Source organism: Indicator indicator, chromosome Z (assembly GCF_027791375.1).
Source record: "Indicator indicator isolate 239-I01 chromosome Z, UM_Iind_1.1, whole genome shotgun sequence".
Lineage (NCBI taxonomy): Eukaryota > Metazoa > Chordata > Aves > Piciformes > Indicatoridae > Indicator > Indicator indicator.
This window is the reverse complement of record NC_072053.1, coordinates 76,451,259-76,467,269: the sequence shown is the minus strand read 5'-3', so window position 1 is coordinate 76,467,269 and position 16,011 is coordinate 76,451,259. Positions and strand designations below refer to the sequence as shown.

General features: G+C 38.6%; 1 protein-coding gene across 1 annotated transcript in view; it reads left to right on the top strand.

The window, feature by feature from the left end:
• LOC128979416 (atrial natriuretic peptide receptor 2-like) overlaps positions 1-14,512 on the top strand; it is a 37,215-nt gene extending 22,703 nt beyond the window's left edge. Inside the window, 11 exon segments of the mRNA XM_054397630.1 lie at positions 1,384-1,525; positions 3,358-3,428; positions 4,344-4,429; positions 5,386-5,505; positions 6,360-6,453; positions 7,749-7,836; positions 8,566-8,705; positions 10,445-10,597; positions 11,497-11,595; positions 13,756-13,847; positions 14,348-14,512. Of these exon segments, the coding sequence (XP_054253605.1) occupies positions 1,384-1,525; positions 3,358-3,428; positions 4,344-4,429; positions 5,386-5,505; positions 6,360-6,453; positions 7,749-7,836; positions 8,566-8,705; positions 10,445-10,597; positions 11,497-11,595; positions 13,756-13,847; positions 14,348-14,512 (1,250 nt within the window).
• Positions 14,513-16,011: the final 1,499 nt, after the last annotated feature.

The following is a 16,011-nucleotide window of genomic DNA, read 5'->3' as shown; positions in this document are numbered from 1 at the left end:
AAGTGCCCTATACTGGAGTGAATTTCATGCTACATTATCATGTCAAGTCATTTAACATGTGTTACTGATGCACACTTCAGATCCCACAAATTATGGATTCTGGCTCGAAACCTTGTCTCATTCTCAGTTTTGATACAGGGAGGAAACCTGAGCCATGGACAGTACTGTAAAGACATGTAATCATGCTGACTTACTGGTCTGCTCCTGGAAGACAGCCTATGGGGGGCAAGAAAACCAGTGGAGCATTTAGTTTAGTTTGCAGCTGCCAAAGGGAATGAAAGCAAGTTCATCTATTCTGTTTCCTTCCTGAAGTAGTTATCATGCCCTATAACCTGCAGCCATCTTAAAATCAGCAGCAGCAGTTTTGTATTTCAATGGGTCATCCTATGACTAAGACTCGTGCACAGGGCCTTGCCTGCTTCTCCAACTTGTTTGGTATCCTGATATCTTCAAAAGTGCCTGCTTTGCTTAGAACCTGTTCTGGAACTAGATGGATTACATCAACTGCCTTACCTTAGTACAGCTCCTCTGAATTACACGGGACTTCAGCAAAATTGTTCAGAAGTTAACTGGTATCACTGTAGAGACTTCAAATATTCTTGGTTTATCTCGATGCAACAATGTTCAACAAACCTCACAAATGACCAATGTGAGAGCTATTCAAAAACCTCTAATGACCTCTAACATAAAGAATAAAGCTCTAAGGCCATCTTAATTAGAGGTCACTTCAGGCAAATCCAGACATCCGCATCCTGCCTTCCCATACAGTCAGCAGAGTGCTGTTTATATGAGAAAGAAAACTGAAGTCAGTTGTTTTTTTCTCCTCTCCAGTGCTGAGTCACACACTGAGAATCTCTTCTATGTTAAGCTAAAAGTATAGCTGTAGAGATGTTCCACATTTTTGCTGCCATTGCTCTGAAGCCAGTGGTGTGCAAGTGAAGCCCACCATCTGATTTTCAGTAGTTCCAGTCTGTCTGACTTGTAATTACTCTAGCAATTTGCTACTACAGATAAGGATCAGGTGATGAGTAGAACAAAAACCTGCACTTACATGCTAACTTTTTGCACTGCAGTAAGCCTATGCTTTGAATGCAGTTTTACAAAATCATAAAATAATTCTGATTGGAAGGGACCATGTAGTTCAACTTCCCCATTGTCATACAGTTTCACCCAAATGTTTGGTTTCCATATCATATATATGCAATTCATTTAGAGGAACAAGACTAACACACACATACAGAGCCATGCTATTTACAGACTAAGGCAGGTATTTCAAATAGGGAAAATTAATTCCTTTGGACTAATTGTGTTACTGCCTACTAATGCATGTGTTTCAGAGAAGTACCCAGTGCAAAATTTGCTTCCTATTTTCTTCCCTGTTAGATTACGGTTTGCAGTCATACAGAAAAGAAGATTCTCCTGAGGGGTCAGGCTCATACCAGCAACATTTGATACAGATTTACACAGCTCCTGAAATCCATTCCCTTTCAGACTTTGAACCCAATTCTATGACAGACGTCTACAGGTAGTTAACTTTTCCTGTTTCTCACTCTTATAGATCTCATCCCAAATCAAGTATTCTTTAATCACAATTAATTAAAAGTAATTCTGTAATCACTCCAGGCACATGATCATATTTTAGAAAAGGATTGTTCTAGAATATAGAGCATCATAAATATCACAGAATCTTCTCTTTCAAGGTAGATAACCAAATATAGAATTCACTGACATTATGCGAATGCAGAGTTGTTGCAATGATATGTAAGAATTTAGTCTGGTAGATTTAAAAAAGTATGAAGATCTGCTATTGTCTAGTAATACTTTTTTGTTGCTGTTTCTTATGGGGAAAAAATAATAAAAAATACTATTTTCAATAATAAGTTTTGCAGGATTTTAGACTAACAGAATGTTAGGGGTTAGAAGGTCTTTGTAACTGAGCTATTCTTCAAAACCTGCATTTTAATACAGTTTGGTTTTGATTATATGAGCAGGTGCTAACCTTTCCTGATGTGGCTTACCGGCCAAGGAGCAGTGTCCCAGTCTTGAAATCCGCAGTTTTCAGTTATGAAGGGAAAAAAAAAAAAAAAAAACAGAAACTGCAAGAGTGGGACTTGGAATTTTGTGTGCTCTTAGAGATGAATCACTTGCTTTTAAAGTTCTCCAGGGAATGTGTTGGTCAGATGAGAAAGCTAAAAGCAAAATGAGAACAGGAGCATGAAAGCAGCTCCTGTTTAAACTAAAGAGGCTGTTTCCAGACAATTGCTTCTCAGTTGGCTCCTCTTGATTTGTAATTTTCATGTGACTTTCAACTATGTTAAGATCTTTCTGAGCAGTGCTGCTCAGCTGTGTGAAATCAATACAGCTTTATTGAAGTTACCATTCTCTAATTACTCTCCTTCAAAATCTGTTTCAGCATGCTGTCTCATCAGGATTGGTATTGCTTTCTACTACCAAATCACCCCAAAATTAACCAAAAAAATCTCATCAGATTAATTTCTACACCATTCAAGCATAGTTTATATGCATTATTCTATTTACCCATGGTGGTCCATGAGTGGACTGAAAGATAGGTAGACATATCCCATTATACAGATAGAATGCCTTACAGAACAGAGCAAACCAGTATTCTCCCTAAAAATGAATGCTATCAAGTACAAATGCATGCAGAGTGTTAATTATTGCACAGTTTCCATACATGCAGAGGCAAGAGCGTCTGTATCAGGATTGCTGTCTGGAGGAGATGTTCTAAAAGATCTCTGGGGAGTTCATTAAAGAGACTGAGCACTCAGTTCGTACCCCACTTTTTCCATTCTTCACCCTTGATGCATGTGTTTGATGTTGCTTCATCTCAGGGAGATGATGCTGAAAATACAATTCAGAAAGAAAGAGCAAAAATGCTTGCTGTAAAAGATCTATTTTGGATACAGTGTTTCATCACTGCCTTTATATGCTGAAAAGAAGCCACTCCTCCAGCTGATGATCCTGATGAACCTCCTGCCCCTTGTTTATAATACAAACCTGTCCTGTATACTTAATTGATAGATATCATGTAAGTCCCTGCACGTATGCCCTCTGGGTTACATTAATTCTTTCAGGGAAAATTGCTTTGCTGTTCATCAAACTCAAGTGTTTCATCTCTGAGACTGATAACTGTGAGAGGAGACTCCTCTGAAATGATCAGTGACAGATCTCTAGAAACACAGAGTAGTAATAGCACCACTGTTGCCATTCTCCCTCTTGGGGGATATTGGGCTTTCAGTCATAAAATGGGGGAGAATGAAAAACCACGGATAAAAAGAAATCACTGACTCCATTAAATGTTATTTCATTAAGATTTGATTTGCTTTTATTCTGCAGCTATGCCATCATTTTACTAGAAATTGCCACGAGAAGTGACCCTATGCCAGTAAGTAAAGATGCACTTTGAAGTTTCCATGACAACTTTGATTCTGTTTCTGTTGAGTATACAAACTAAACACTGCAAATTTGATTTACTTTTGGAGCTTGCATTTTCCTTTTGATATTTTGGATGCAAGTTCGCTTCCAATGGAACGTGCAGTTAGGGCTTCCTTGTGCATCAAAAGTCTTCCGTTCAGGATTTGAAAAGTGTATGACAAAACTCATGTAGCTCCAAAACTGCCTTTTGCTTAGCAATCTGAGACTTAGTGGCTGGGAGATGAAGGGGTAAGGTATGCCACAAGTTCCTTCTTTTTCTCATGTTGCTCTTTCCCTTTCCTGCCATGCGAAGGCCTTTTCAGTGGAATCTTGCAGTGGTTAGAATATTCTAGAAGAGAAAATGAGCTGCTCTCCATAAGGAAAATGTTGTCTTTGTGTCTTGTGATCGTTGCTAAATGACAAACACAAAAATTTCAACTTGAAAATGAAGTCAGATGTTCTGGATATTTAACCATATTCTGTCTGAAATAGTTTGCTTATTTGCTTTTCTAACAGCAAAGACATGAAACTGCCTACTACTTACTACTTACATTTCTCAGTTTGTGGTAAAAGATCAATGTAGGTATTGCGGTTTGTGAAAGGCTTCCCAGTATCCTACCAGGTGTCAATTTGTTTCAGAAGTTGTTTACCTCATGTAAACACTGAGAGTAAAGTCTCCAACCATGAAAAAGCTTCTAGACAAAGCCATGCAATTTAGAGTGGGTTATATATTTTTTTTTCTTTACTATGGTGCGCTTTTGTGCAGAAAAAGCTGATCGGAAGCAATAGGAAAGATGTCATAAAAGTAACAACGACCATATATTTTCAATGGGTGGTATGAAAAATACACCACTTATTTCAACATTATTTAATCCTTTTTTCTCTTTAGAAAGATGATGTGCATTTAGCTGAATATTCTTGGTGCCCACCTTTGGCAGAATTAATTTCAGGAAAGGCTGACAATTCTTGCCCATGTCCCACAGATTACATAGAGGTAAGTTAAAATGTTATGTACAACAAATCCTTATTGAAATGAATTTAAGACATACCACTGAAGTTTTGTGACGGTATTACCTGTGTTGGTTGTAAACAAGAAGTACATCTCAAGATACTATTACATGCTTTAATATTTGTAATTAAAATCCAGTCATTCTGACAAACTCAGTCAGTGTGATAAATGATGGTTTTAATATTCAGTCATTGATTTTTGTGGATTCTATTATAAAGTGTTGAGTTCTATACATATTTATCTTAATGGCAAGGGACTTTCAGATAGTGAGGAATGTGTCTCAGGTAAAACATGAATTTGGTTTGATTTTCATGCAAAAGTCCTATGTGTTCACTAGCCTCAAGCTGCCTAATAAAGTAAAGCCCCTCCCAGTTCAATCAAATCAGAACAAGGCTGTGGGATACTTACAGAATCACAGAATCAATAAGGTTGGAAAAGACCAAGGATCATCAAAGTCCAACCTGTCACCCAAGACCTCATGACTTGTTTCAGTTTAAGAGCTATATAGTTCACCTTTGGTGTTTTGCAGAAACCTAAATGTAACAGGTTTCTCAGAACTAACACTAGATTTTAGTCAGGAGTTAATATTCTTCAGAAGTAGTTAAGTTGTTAAGCTTTTACTTTATGTGCAGACAAGTTCTTTGAAAACAGTATGTGACTCCAAAAACCTAACAATGTCTTAAAGAGCTTAAGCAGTGTTTGGCATAAGGATTGTGAGCATCTAATTCATGATATCCCACAGCAACACTTTAATGAACTAACATCCCTCATTCTGCATAAATCTGTATAGCACCTTATAGCTCAGCCACTTTTTACCAGCTGCAGAGAGAGGATTCACATGCACAGTTTGCACTGAGAAGATATTAGTATTAATTCAAACACTACCAGTGCTTGGAATTCAAAAGCCTCTTTGCTTTTCTTGCTCTCTTTCCCTGATGCAGTTAATCAGAAGGTGCAGAAAAAACAACCCAGCTCAAAGGCCTACATTTGAACAAGTCAAGAAAATGTTGTGTAAGATGAATCCTAATAAAGTTAACCCTGTTGACATGATGATGACTCTGGTAAATTTAGTTTTTTAATCTAATCTCAAACAATCTGCCTACTTGCAATAACTTTCAACCTCTCCTTCAGGTTTACCTTTTGATTTCATACTCCTTGTTTGATGAGAAAAACCCACTGTCATGCATTCACCTCTGGTAGGCTGATTGTAACTGGAGTTTTGTTTCAGATGCAGCTGTCCTTCTCATTCCATTTCTGTCAATTTTTCTTAACTTTCTCGGTTTCCTTTGAGCTGAACACTTTGGTTTACTCAGTCAAATGCAGTTTGTTGTTTAATGCACTTACAGGAAACTATCTTCCCTTTTCTGGTGGCTCAGTGGTGGCCTTGAGAGTATAGAATCCCTCCATGCCACAAATAGCGTGTTTACAGATGCATCTTGAGCAGAGTATTTAAAGTCCATTAGAGCAGAAAAGGGGATTCCTGCCTCCACAGCTTGTCACACACAGCAAGGATGCAAAAAGCATAGTATATCATAGGACAGTTTATGAAAGAGCATTGTGAGTTTTTGATAAGATTGAGACTTAGAAACCCTCAGGTTTGGTAGCATTTTAATCCATGTCTACAGATTGTGTCTCTGCGTTGGATTTGAACCCTACTATTTATATGGGCTTTGAAAAGTCTGGAATTGGCTTCTGCCGTCTTACATGTAAACAAAAATCTTGCATCTAGAATCATAATTTTACCTATGCAATAATCTGATCTCTAGATTTCATAAGAAAAAATGAGCTATTTCAGAGCAGAGCCTTAGCTTAGCTGAATGTTTTCAAAACAGAATCATTCACATGCTTGAATCCTGTTCAGCTATGAATTGTTTCAGTAAAATGATTATTTTATGCAGTTCTCTATGTTATTTAGATGGAGAAATACAGCAAACATCTGGAGATACTGGTTTCTGAGAGAACACAGGATTTAATGCATGAAAAACAGAAGACTGATCGTCTATTGTACAGTAAGTTATATAGCAAAACCAATAAATATTCTTCTCAATAATACTTTGATTTTAACTATCTAATTTCAAACAGAAATCCCTTGATATGTTATTATTTACTAAATAACATTTAGTTGAAAATAAATTAATATACTTGTTCCATGCGAAGCTGGAAAAATATTCAGCTAGTTTTTTATCTTTCCCCTAAAATCAGTGCACTTATCTGAGAGCTGAAATTCTGCAATAAAAAAGGGGCAAAGGAACAGGATAGCACAGAGGAATGAAAAACAAGAAAAGACTGTGGAAGTGCTAGATAGGTGAAATTAAGATTAAAAAAATCAGAGATGAGATAGTAAACAAATCTATCAGAGAAAGATTTAAATCCTAGCAAAGAGTTATCAAAGGAGGACTTAGCAACATCCCAGGTTACACTGTCAGAATCTAACCTTGCTCTGACTCAAAATGCATTTGTTTCAAGTAGAACTAACAGGTCATCTGAAAAATCTGAACTTGTTATCTGTGCAATTTACTGTGAATTCTCAGATTACAACAGAGCAGATTTTCATGCTAAAGAGAGCTTTCATTTTCAGAATAGCTCACAATTATCCTGAGTTGTATTAAGAAAAAGGGTCCAGCAGGTCTAGGGAGATTCTCCTCCCTCTCTGCTATGCCCTGGTGAGACCACACCTGGAAAACCATGTCCAGTTTTGGGCTTCCCTATTAAAGAGAGGCAGGCATCTGCTAGGGAGAGTCTAACAAAGCTATGAGGATGATAAGGGACTTCAACATCTCTCCAATGAAGAAAGACTGAGAAAGAATGGGGCTGTTTAGTCTTTAGAAGGCTGAGAGGGGATCTTACCAATGTCTATAAATATCTGAAGACTGGGTGTCAAGACAAAGGTGCCAGACTCTTTTCTGTTGTGCCCAGTGATAAAACAAGGAACAAGCTAGAACACAGGAGAAGCAGGTACAAGCTAGAACACAGAAGGATCCACCTCAACACAAGGAGACACTTCTCTGCAGTGAGGGTGATGGAGCACTGGAACAGGATACCCAGGTTGTGGAGTCTCCTTCTCTGGAGACTTTCAGAACCCACCTGGATGCATTCCTGTGTGGCCTGCCCTAGGTGATCCTGCTTTGGCAATGAAGTGGGACTCAATGATCTCTGGAGAATCTGGAGGTCCCTTCCAGATTCTAACAGTCTGTGACTCTGTGATTTACAAATATTGCTTTTATACCTTTAAACAAATATGTTCTGTTTATTGTGTGCTTTTTTGCATGCCAAAAGAGTGACCATGCTCTAATTTCTACAACAGGTATGTTGCCAAAGCAAGTAGCAGATGATCTCAGGCAGGGAAAGCATGCACAAGCTCAAAGTTACTCAAGTGCCACCATCTTTTTCAGGTAAACAAAAATGAAAGATAGGACTAGAACTGACTCCTACTGAAGAAACTTGCAGGATCCTGTAGAGGTGAAGCTCCTAAATGAGTACAGAATCTCTATCTAAATTGCCGTTTATTGTACCAGATGTCAACACTTGACTCTGCAAATTAGTGTCTTTCAAAATTCTCACAGCTCTCCATGTTTCATTATAAAAAATGTGATAACTGCGGAGTTCTAACACACAGCAGCACATCACTTTGTGTGTTACGAACACATGCATCTATGTTTCATAAAATAGTCCTAAGCAAAGTGTCAAGCATTTGTCTGTGTAAAGGAAAATTGTCTGTCCTTAGAGTCCATGTGGATTTACAGTCATTGTCCTGTTACGTGTGCATGAAGCAAAATAGAATTTGCACGTTCTGTCATAAATAGACAAATATTATTTATCTTTTTTCATTTGTACATAACTCAAAATTGAATACTACTTAGTCTGTCACAGATTAAACCTGAGCTGTTTTCTGCATTGGTAAGCAAAAAGACTTAGGTCAATCAGTACTTTTAACTGAAGAAGTCTGTTTTCAGTTTAAGTAAATGTTTGAAGACAAAACTATGATGATCCTTAGTAAAATAAATAATGTAAAAAGAGAAGGTTGAGGTAATTCCACTAAGAAATTATGTTTGTGTTTAAGATTACTAGTCTGCAATAGTTAAAACAGTGCTAAATACGTTCTTTTTGTGGTGTTTTAACAGTGACATCGTTGGCTTCACTCAGCTGTCCAGCAGCAGCACACCTTACCAAGTGGTAGATCTCTTGAACAAGCTTTATACCACTTTTGATGAAATCATAGATAACTATGATGTCTATAAGGTGGAGACAATAGGAGATGCCTGTAAGTTCTTTGAGCTGTGGACACCGGTGAGGGGTGGGTATTTGTTTCATGACGACAGAGATCTTAGATGACAAGGAAGAAAAGACAAATGAGATTTTTGAAAGCTTATTACCACTGCAAACACCACAAAAGCAATCAGAGAAGCTCTAGCACAGCCCTAGCAAACTAGGAACATTTTCCTGCATACCTTTCATCCTTTCTACAAAAGATATAGATGAAAAAAATGAGTTGAGTAAACTAGTTTTTATGTTTGGTTGGTTCCTATGAGCAGTAAGGTCTGGCTTTAAACCAGGGTAACAGACTACTCTCATTTGATAACTTTTTTTTTTGTTTCACAGGAACACAACTGAAAAAATTACCTTCTGCATGGGAGCATAGATGCCATTCAATAAGCTTTATTATCTCTGTCATTTTTGCAAAGATCATGACAATATTCCCTTTCTTAATACTCTGTAGGAGCTTGGCTGTTTATCTTTTTAAATTTGTAGGGAAAGGGCTTTCTATTTCCTGTCATCAGAATCTGCTAGGGACTGACAACCATTAAAACTGAGTTCCATCAAAAGCCTAGCAGGATTTTTTGGATAAGACTCACATGAAATGGTGTAAGAGATGTGGAAAAAATCCTACTCATTTTTTTTCCCTGTGCATGGTTGAACACATTTTGGGGCATAAAATTCCTGCATAAAATTCCTGAACAAATGCACTCAAGGGAGCCTGAAGAGACCTGGTTTTTTTCCTACACAGTAGCAGTCAGTGCAGGAAGTATAGGACAATGCCTAGTCAAAAGCATTGTCTCTCTTTATAATACCTGCCCAAGGCAAAAGGTATTGAAAGCCACTTTCCCACCACTATGCATCCACAATGGAGGCAGAGAGGGAGAAAGAAAGAAAAGGTAGGACATGAGCAGGCAGTGTGCATCAAAAGATGTGTGGCCAGCAGGCCAAGAGAGGTGATTCTGCCACTTTGCTCTGGTGAGACTTTATCTGGAGTACTGTGTCCATTTCTGGAGCCCTCAATACAGGAAGGACATGGACCTGATGGAGCAGGTCCAGAGGATGGCCGTGAAAATTATTAGGGGGTTGGAACACCTCTGCTATGAGGACAAGCTGAAGGAGCTGGGGTTGTTCAAACCTGGAGAAGAGAAGGCTCCAGGGAGACCTAATAGCAGTCTTCCAGTACCTTTAGGGAGCCTACAAGCAGGATGGAGAGAGATTGTTTACAAAGGCCTGCAGTGATAGGACAAGGGACAATGGCTTCCAACTAGAGAAGAGTAGATTTAGATTGGATGTTAGGAACAAGTTGTTTATTATGAGGCTGGTCAAACACTGGAACAGGTTGCCCAGGGAGGTGATTGGGGCACCATCCCTGGAGATATTCAAGGTGATGTTCAACGGGGCTCTGGGCAACCTGATCTCATTGAGGATGCCCCTGCTTACTGCAGAGGGGGTTGGACTAGATGATGTTCAGAGGTCCCTTCCAACACAGGCCATTCTATGATCCTATGATTCTAGGGTGGAACAAATCTTACAGAAAAGTAAAGAGGAAATCCAACATTTTTCAGAGCTAAGGTAGTAACACCCATGAGCTGTTGCTCTAAACTTCATTGTTTCTGGCTTTTTCTGCTCAGCGGGCACAAGTATGCTACAGGATATGAAGGTATAGGGCTTTAATTTTTTTTTTAATTTAGGTAAATCTGTGTGTAATGCCAAAGGTTAATACAGTTGCATTGTTGTATTAAGATATGGTGGTGTCAGGAGTACCCAGAGAGAATGGGATCCGTCATGCTGGTGAGATCGCAAGCATGGCTTTAGATCTTCTGGATGTCTGCAAGACTTTTAAGATCCCACACAAACCCAGCACTCTCCTGAAGATAAGAGCAGGAATCCATTCAGGTATGTTGAGAGGGCTCTGTTTCAACAAATGTTTCTCTAGTGGCATTGCCCCTCATTAAAAATTACGTTAGTTTCTTGACGTGGCATGGAGAACCCCATAACAGTCATCTCAAAGAATAAATTGCTGGATACCTGAAATATTTGAACATAATGGGGAATACAGCTTTGGAAATACCACACGACACCAGTGCCTTTACTGATACAAGTGGGGACTGTCATTCTGTGTCTGTTACTTGACATTTTCAGCTGTTGTCTTCTGAAAACAGTGAGTTTCTTCTTGACTCTTTGATCTGGCTTTCAGTCTCAGTCTTCTAGTTCCCTGATCTAAGCTAGTGTGTAATTGCAGCTCCTTCTTGACAGACAGCCATAACTGGGCATGTGCTATGCAGGCCCGGCATCTGCAAAGTAAGTGGCTTACATTGTCTCAGCAAGAGATCATATCATCTGTATTTTAAATCCACTGGGGCTGACATGAAGGAATCAAAACACTCATTTATGCCTTCAGCAGGAGCAGGTTACTTCCTGTTCCTGCTTTTCCAGCCAACCGGTGGGTGTTGTGTGCACAATTCCTATTGGTGGTTATTTCACTGCCCCTCAAAATATTCTCTTGTCATGTTGAAACATGATTCTGCAGGTACCTTCATTCATACACACTACCTCCGTCCCATCATCACTTCTCCCAGCATTCTCCTTTGAAAGACCTTTTGCAATTCCCACCATGGCTCTGGAAGCCATCTGTAAGTTCATATGTATAACCCATATAAGGCAGTACTGGCACTCAGTCCTTCTCTTGTTAATGAATGAGACGTAAGGTGAGGAAGGGTACAGTCCTGAGGATGCATGACTGATTACGTGATTTAAAATCACAAAATATCTTGGGTTTTTTTTTTCTTTCACAGGGGCAGTTGTAGCTGGAGTTGTAGGGACCAAAATGCCACGATATTGTTTATTTGGAGATACTGTGAACACAGCTTCCAGGATGGAATCCACCAGTGAAGGTAACTAACAACAAACTGCAGACATCGGTTTGACCTCCTTCAACAAGTTCTGGAAAAATGTTATGCTGAGTTCTGAGTCCTGTTTAAATGACTGCAAAACCTGTAAGAAAGGTGTTGATTTTCAGGTCTAATCTGCCTGTGGGCGAATTATGCCGGTAATATTCTCTTCGATCTTTGTAACAAGATCCCTTTATTCCCCAAGCCTCAGAAGTTCTTTTCAATAAAAAAAGGTTAAGAATCAAATAAAATGAGAAGTGGATATATTCACTGCTTCTATTCCTTCCTGGCACCCAGTTGAATTAACAGTAAAAATGATTTCTTGACTCCTCTTTTTCACTGATAAACTCCTCTAACAGAGAACAAAATAGATGGTAGGACACCATGAGAGCTGTGTCTGCCTTTAACCAGCAAGGACATTGAACAGAAATCTAGAAACATTAAGTCAATCTCTAAACATTAAGTGATAGAGATATCCCCCCTTTCACTTCTTTCCAGGAGGTAACAGAGCTCCATGTTTAGTTAGCCAGCTTCATTTTTAGCCAGTACAAGCATTTGAAACTAATCTTCTGAAATAATTTAGCCTGGTCTAAAAGAACTGGGAAAAAAAATAAAAGAATGAGGGAGTTATTCAAGGTCAAACAACTTGGATGGCTTGTTTGGCTTATTTGTTTTTTCATTCCTGAAATGGAGCTGGATAGGTTTATGGCTTACATCGCAATGCTTTGTAGATGGATTCGAATTAGGCAATGTACAAGGAGTTTTCAAGTTTAATTTCAGGTGATTCTTTAATCTACCACAATTTACTGGAAACAAGACAGGAAGGCAGAGGAGTGGTTCTACATGATGTCTTTGAAGGTTTGTCATGGGGATTTCAGAATGAACCAGGATCCAATCCTTCTCACCATTTTAGACATTTTTCCAAAGCAAATGCTAGCCCGAGTGGAACACATATAACTGCATTTTCCTTCAATCAGTCTCCCAGATAACTCTTTTCCTTCTCCTTTCAGGCTCCTTCTATCATCTCATCTGAACTACTTTAAAACCAATGTCTTCAAGATCTTGTTCCATAATTCTTCATATTTCATCTTTTATTCTAGATTTCAGTCTATTTCTTATGTGGTACATCAATGCTATAAACTTAAAGTCAGAGCTTCTTACCTTTTAAGCCTTTCTTTTATCTCTCTCTTTCTCTGGCCTTACATGCAAGGATCTCATATTGTATTAGCATGTTTTAACTCTGAGGACTTTGAAATAGATTGATTAATTACTAGCAATGTAATTAAAATTGCTATCAACTGGAATCTGATAGTGTCTTGTTACCAAGCAGGATGATCACTTAAAAGATCACATATCTACTAGAAATTTTATATATATATATATATATATATATATATATATATATATATGTATATATATATATAATGTATCCATTTATATATATGGATATGTTGAAACAGGTATTTCCTGGTCTACATTAAACATAAAAGGAAAACAAACAAACAAAACAAACGTGTTTCTTTGGCAGTTTTCCAAATCTTGGCAACATTTTGCTTTCTGGCAAAAATAGTGCTGTTCAAAATTTGTTCTATCTGTCTTCCTCCTTGGTCCTTCCTCCATCATTTGCAAAAGGCAACATGGCCAGGATTTATGTAAAGATACCAAAAAATCACATTGCTAAAAACAAATAGTGGAATTATGGTAATACTGTCTCTTCTTCCTTCTTTTATTTACAGGTTTGGAGGCAGAACAAGGATGGTAGTTTCTTTAATGTTTAGATTTTACTGAAAACTCTACGTGCAAAGAAACACTGGCTCTTTATTGACCAGGAAGTAGAACTATGCATGGCTTTCTTTGAAAGTTGGAAAAGGCACTCCTCAGTAATTCTAGCCAGACAGCTACTAAGAGTAGGCAAATATTAGACGCAGGATGTGAAGAGTAGTGTTTGTTGACAGCCACGTATTTGTCCTGAGATGCTCTCACAAAGAGGCTGGGGTACTGGAGCTGGTGTGTGTTTCGAATAATAGAGGAATAACAGCAAGGAGATGAAAAAAGCAAGGAGAAGTTCATTAATGAGTCTTGAAGTCTTTGTCACAGAGAACAGGATGGGTCTGTCTTTGATGTTTAAATGGTTATGATAATACAAGTTGTCTCTCCTTCCAGCTCTTAAAATACAGTGCAGTTCAAGTGCATACCAGCTGTTGAAGCAGATTGGAGAGTATGTATTAGTATGCCGGGGGAATTTACAAGTCAAGGTGTGTATGCAACATTTATACTCAGCTTTTCAGAGTAGAGAGTGTGAAAGCACTCGAGTTCCTGAATTTTAACCCATGCAGTCCTCTATGTCTCTTGGATTAGACTAGTTCTTGTCCCTGAAGAAAGCAGGTTTAAGATTTAAACCAGGACTGATTCCATGGAATTGTTCATGGGTCAACCCTGATAATCCACAGATTAAGGATTTAGCCAAACTTCGATGTACTGCATAGCACATCACTCTGTCATAAGAAATCAAGAAAGGCCATTTACAGCCATCATAAATCATCATGATTTCCATAAGAGGACTTCAATGAACTGTTTTAGTGAACAGTGCTGCCATTGTCTTTTAAGGAAAAGGCTTGTGCCTCAGTTTTCCTGTATGTAAAATGGCTGACTGGCACATCAGCCTCTTTATAAGACTTGCTTTGATTTGTAATAGGATAGTTATTACACAAGTGGTGTGTAGCATTATAACCCCATGACTCTTTTTCTTCCTTAGGGGAAAGGAGATATGGTAACATACTGGCTTGAAGGTAAGAAAACCTCTACTATCCAGAAGACCGGCACCAACACTTCTTTGACTCTTCAGGACCCCAACAGGGCTTCATTTAGTTTGATACCAGGTGTCCTGCCTTGTGATCCTCTCTCAAATCCTGCTTACTAGCCACTCAATAACTCCAGCCTCCATCCTGCTTTCAGTCTGCTAGGTCACCCAAACTGGACTAGAAAGTATGAAAAGAGATAGTGTGCCCCTTTGGCCTTGTGGATTTGTTAGCTCAGACTTTATTCACAGGCATCTCTCTTCCACCAGTGGTAGAAAAAATACAAAAGAGCAAAAATTCATCTTGAGGAATGATACATAAGACTGGAACAGCAGATAGTAGGGCAGAAGGTATCTCCCAGTGTTACTTGTTGTTTTTCACGGATAATGCCCTGTCAGCATCCTGTGTCACTTCACAACCAGCTGGCTGGACATTCCAGCCTGTGAACTGCTCCCACAGGAAAAAAGAGAGTATAATGTTGCTATTTAGTGGTATGACAAACATTGTGGGTGTGATTGGTTTTGTCCCATGAAAGTGAAAAATGAGATGTGTATTGTGTTAGAAAGCGAGGCTTACTGAAACAGGACAATGAAGCAGAGAAATCATAGTGAATACAAATCAAAATGAGAATTTGTGCTTCTGCTTCCATTGCCTGGAGCACAGAAAGAAGCATTAAGAAGAAAAATTAAGAAGAAAGCCCAGGGTATTTCCATAGACTCAACATTTAATGATACCTGCTATCTTGGTACAAAGACCTGAAAATCTTGATATAGAAAAGTGAAAGACATTGCATGCTGTTGTTAAATAGAGGACAGTCCGTGACACCTGTTCTTGTCTTTGACTGCTCTGGGATTTCTCTCAAAACCTGATTTTAATATTAGCTTATATTACGGGATGGCTTTGACTAAAGTGGTGGTGAACCTACTTTATCTGGCTAGCTGTCTGACTGTGACATCAACTAGCCCTCTGAGTCACAGTGTAATTTAGGACACAGTTTAGAAAAGGTCATTCCTGAGCAAGAATTTCCTGTAAAGAGAGACCTCTTGCTACAAGGGGAGTAATCTGTTGATGAGCGTGGTCTTGTAAGCACTGCTGCTGTTGACTTTCTTTAAAGACAAAGCATATTTACAGAGGGCCCTGTTTATACATTTAGAGTTTTACTTACGTGATAAATTACCTTTCAGGGCTAACCTGTTTTGAAGAATTTAGGCAGTTCCAGCTGAAATTGTTAACAAACAGTCTAACAGTAAGATATGTGAAAAAGAGGAAGTAAAGATACTAAGTGTCACAGGAATTCCACCATAATGTGAACTGGACTGACAAAAAACAGCTGGGAGGAGGTGAAAAGGAAAGATATATGAGTGTCCTGCCACCATTTACCCTCTTTGTTTTGTTCCCTTACTCTGCAGTCTGTTCTCAGTCCTAGGTACAAATACAAAAACACATACGCAGATGCAATTTTTTTCTGGTATAAATGTGTGTGGGTTAAACAAGCAGCTTACTAATTGCTAGTAATTAGCTAGCAATTGTAGCTAGCATCCTTTTAATGATGAAGATGTGCTGTGTGATAGTAATACGAGAGTCCTTCTTCAGCTTCTGTGGAGAGTAAATGCAATGGTAA